The sequence below is a fragment of the Pagrus major genome, chromosome 22, assembly GCF_040436345.1.
Source record: "Pagrus major chromosome 22, Pma_NU_1.0".
Taxonomy (NCBI): Eukaryota; Metazoa; Chordata; class Actinopteri; order Spariformes; family Sparidae; genus Pagrus; species Pagrus major.
Genome location: NC_133236.1, coordinates 31,003,933 through 31,008,411, shown reverse-complemented (window position 1 = coordinate 31,008,411; position 4,479 = coordinate 31,003,933). Strand labels below are relative to the sequence as shown.

The 4,479-nt window shown below is 39.6% G+C and overlaps 1 protein-coding gene across 3 annotated transcripts in view; it reads left to right on the top strand.

The window, feature by feature from the left end:
- The first annotated feature begins 208 nt into the window (after window positions 1-208).
- The window catches only part of cep43 (centrosomal protein 43), a 17,147-nt gene continuing 12,876 nt past the window's right edge, over window positions 209-4,479 (top strand). For 2 of the 3 annotated variants that reach the window (XM_073492589.1, XM_073492588.1), the window contains exons 1-4: window positions 218-349; window positions 2,818-2,871; window positions 2,955-3,009; window positions 4,183-4,271. In XM_073492589.1, the coding sequence (XP_073348690.1) occupies window positions 266-349; window positions 2,818-2,871; window positions 2,955-3,009; window positions 4,183-4,271 (282 nt within the window). In that variant the 5' untranslated portion in view covers window positions 218-265. Of the gene's footprint in view, window positions 350-2,817; window positions 2,872-2,954; window positions 3,010-4,182; window positions 4,272-4,479 lie in introns of all 3 variants that reach the window. The other variant, XM_073492590.1, reaches the window with a different exon arrangement.

Sequence of the window (4,479 nt, the reverse complement as noted above, 5' to 3'; positions counted from 1 at the left end):
GACATAGATCATAGGTTTAGTCAGGAAATGATTTATACAAATATAAATGAATGTATATTTAAAGATGAATGATGAGCAGCTTCTCGTTGATGTTAACACGGAGACTACAGTTCAGACTCTGTCCACAGGGGGCGGCCGTCAGCCCGCCGCTCAGCTGTGTGTGCTCACATTAAACCGTAGAAGAAGAAGCAGCGACACTTCCGTGTGGTTTGTTTTGGTTTGTTGTCCTGACAGCAGAGTTAGCTTCTGTTAGCTTCAGCTAAACATGTCGGCTACAGAGGACGACACGGAGCTGAGGGACCTTCTGATCCAGAACCTGGAGAACAACGGAGTCCTCAACAAGCTCAAGGTCCGAACTTTCACTTTAATATTGATTATAATCACTTTGCCTGAGCCGCCGCCGGCTGGGAAGCTAGGCTAGGCTAACATGGCTAAACAGCTGAAAGTAAACATGAGGAGGTGAAGTTACGATGTAACACCAACATCCATGTTACTGGTGTTCGTTACTGGTTTTATTGTAACTTTTCGGCCGTTACTGGTTTTTAAACGGAGATCTGGAGACGCTAACTGTTAGCTAGAAGGCTAATATAGCCGCGAGTGTTAGCTAGCTGAGCTATCCCGGCTAACATTGTAGATGGAAAGTAACTGAATACATTTACTCAAGTATAACTTTGAGTTACTTGTACTTTACTTTGAGTTCAATAGATTTTAATTCGAAATAATAATAATTAAGAACAAACGAACAAATAAACACACATTCTCAATAAACTACATTAATAAATAGTTTGTTAACTGTACTACAGTACTATTTTTTTTTTTTTTACAATTTTATTGAACAATTTAAATGTACAAGACTACAAGGTATACAATAACAAACAGCACATTGGTGACATTAACAATAAATAAATCAAAGATAGAGTACAAATATAAATAATAATAATAAATAAATAAATAGGTAGATAGATAGATAGTTCAAACAGGGGCTTCAGGGAAAAACTTTTCATAATGACTCAGTAAGGTATTACTTTTTTGGTTATTTAACAAAATCAGAGATTTGAGCAAAGAGCTCAGTTCCAGGAGAAAAGGAGCAAATTTAGGAAATGATTTTGCGAATTTTTGTTTGTGAATAAAACATTTTGCATATAGGATAACAAGGTTCATCAGGTGTTCAAGAGCATTATCTTCTGGGTTAACATAGTAGCAAATAACATCTTTAAGGGTAAGAGAGTAGACAGAGTTAGCAGCATCAAAAAATGAGATTCAAGATCACTCCAAAACTTTTTAGACATATCACAATAAAAAAACAGATGCGAAATTGTTTCTGTATTACGATTACAAAAAGTACAGGAATCATCAACATCTATAAACTTAGCAATAATACTACTAACTGGGTATATCTTATGCAGTATTTTAAAATGTACTTCTTTAGCCTTGTTAGATATGCAATATTTGTGGGGCAGAAGCTCTTCTCCAGTTTATGTCCTCTATTTGGGACCTCCAGTAAAACTTGCCTCCAGGCACAACTCTATTCATTCTTTGAAAACACTGGCGAATATGTGTACTACAGTACTATTGTTCTGTTATGTGTTATACGGTGTGATGCCATTACGCTCCGAAACAGAGCAGCGTGCAGCCTGTTCTTCGCACTTCAGTGTGAGACTGGATATGTAATGCCATGTCTGCATGTTTAATGCTCCAATAAAAATGCATCCACGTTTTACTTATCGCCCAGACACAACAAGAAGGTTGTGCACCTCAGCTCTACAGACTTGATACAAATATATAAACATAAGATATAAATGATGATGTTTTATTACAGATTAAAATGAAATGAGCTCCACATTCACCAGCTGCAACATTAAACTGATGATTAGATGAATACATCACTAATTATATTCCCATAATATATTATATATTCTTCTGAAATGGACCATTTGACTGATTCTTCCACTGGTTCTCATGTTTTATTATATTTGACTGAAGAAAAAGACGAATCTGATCCTGCTGCTGATTTTAAAACATTAACAGACTCTCTAAACACTTTTCTGAGCGTCTGAATGAAACAATAATTCTCTGTGATAAAAAGAATTGAACACATTTCCAAGCTGTGTCTGAATGTACAGATCTGTTCACTTCACACAAACAAACATGTGAACAGTGTGTTTATTAAAGAATGATGATCAAGAGAGGTTTGATATGTGTGATATTAATGCAGCTGTTGATGTGTAAAATGAAGCACTTTATTGTGTTGTATGTTGTTGACGTGAGGCTCCTTCACAGTAAAAGCTTTTAAAGACGAGGCAGGAAGAAGTCTTCTCTCCACGTCAGGTTCATTTTCAAATCTTTACAACAGGTTTCCTCAAAGCGTCTCTGTGGTTTAGGAACACTTACAGGCACAGTGAGAAGACTGTTAGCTGCTGGTTTGTGTAGCAGATGTCTGATGATGTGATGATGTGATGATGTGTGATGTGATGTGTGATGATGTGATGATGTGATGTTTGATGATGTGATGATGTGATGTGTGATGATGTGATGTGTGATGATGTGATATGTGATGATGATGTAATGTGATGATGTGATGATGTGATGTGTGATGATGTGATGTGTGATGATGTGATGATGTGATGTTGTGATGTGATGATGTGTGATGATGTGATGTTTGATGATGTGATGATGTGATGTGTGATGATGTGATGTGTGATGATGATGTAATGTGATGATGTGATGATGTGATGTAGTGTGATGTGATAATGTGATGATGATGTAGTGTGATGTGTGATCATCACAGTCAGCTGCTCTCTGTGTTTCCTCCTGCAGGCAGAGATGAGGGCTGCAGTGTTCCTGGCGATGGAGGAGCAGGACAAACTGGAGGTGACTGTCAACATGAACTAACTTCACATCCTGATCAGCCGTTGTTTCACTGACACTCACGTTAACTTTGTTCTTGTCCTCAGAACAAAACTCCTCTGATCAATGAAAACCTGAAGAAGTGTCTCAACACTAAAGACGGTGAGTTCATTACTCTCCTTCCTGCTTCAGAGTCAGACTGAAGGATATTAAAAACATCATACAGTGATTATTGTGACAGATATCTGGACATGAGTCATGATTTGAGTGTGAATGATTGAGCTGTTGCTCACTCATATCTGTCTCCACCGGGTGGAGCTGTGGTGCTTCACAGCAGCAGGATTAAAGGGAACCTGAAGAACCGGACCAGCTTCTTCTCTCCAGTTTTTAAAGAGTCAGACGCTCGTCCTGCAGAACAAACAGCTGCACACAGAAATCTTCCCTCCTCTTTCAGAAACTGTGAATGATAAAAATAGAGAAGGATGCGGCTGCAGTGAACCGATGTCTCTTCACCGCCAGTTAAAATGTTGTGGTTTTGTATCTGTGGAGGTTCAGGACTGTTTCTGTTCTCACCCTCTGACAGGAGACTTTATTATTCTGTGGACAGCAGCTGCACAGTGAAACTTATATATTAATAATATAGATATAGTTTAGGTGTAGTTGTGTTTGAGGAGCTAACACCTGCAGAGTGAGCAACACTGAAGCTTCATGGCCACAAATAAAATCCCTTCAGGAGGGATCGACCAACACTGAACATCAGCACAGATACTGATATCTGCTGAGTATCTGTCTCCAGCCTGCAGCCGTGAGACACAAAGAGACGTTCAACAAGACGCATATTGACAAATAAGTCACGGCTGAAGGTCCTAAACCTTCAACTCACTGTACTTTTATTGATCATGTTGTGCTTTATTATTCCTGTTTGGAGCCACAGCAGCTGTAAAAAACAACAAAATACATTAAACCTCAGAATTAAAACGGTCATGTGATTTTCCTCAGACTGTGATCATGTGATCCTCAGCAGCTGAGTCAGCAGATTAATTTATTTCTTTATGTTGTTTGTAAAGTCAGTTTATAGTTTGAGCTGATGATCCACCGCAGCCTGAGAGGAGCCTGTAACATACATCACACTCAACAAACACACATCACAGGTCAGAGTGATGTGGAGGAGTCATCATGGTGTTTGTGTGTTTGATCTGAACTTTATGTATTTATGGATGTGTTGTATCTGTTTCCTCACCTCCTGGTATTGATCGTCTGATGTGAGGATGGTTGTGTGAAGCACATAACGTCTGATGGCACCGTACTGATATAACGTGGTTGTGCGTCCCTCAGGCCGGCTGGTGGCCAGTCTGATGGTGGACTTCCTGCAGGTGTTTCACCTGGACTTCACCCTGGCCGTGTTCCAGCCGGAGATCAACTGGGTGAGTCGGAGCCGCTGTGTCGTTGTGGCTCTCTGTGGTCTGTGGCTGTCAGGGTGACATCACACCGTCATAATCTCATAATCTGCAGTCTGCTGTTTCCTGTTTCTGCCACAAACATGTTTCCTGTGTGGTCATTGAGTCAGGAGACGATTCAGACTGTGAACTTCTTCACATGGACTCTGTTACAGTTACACTTACATATATATAC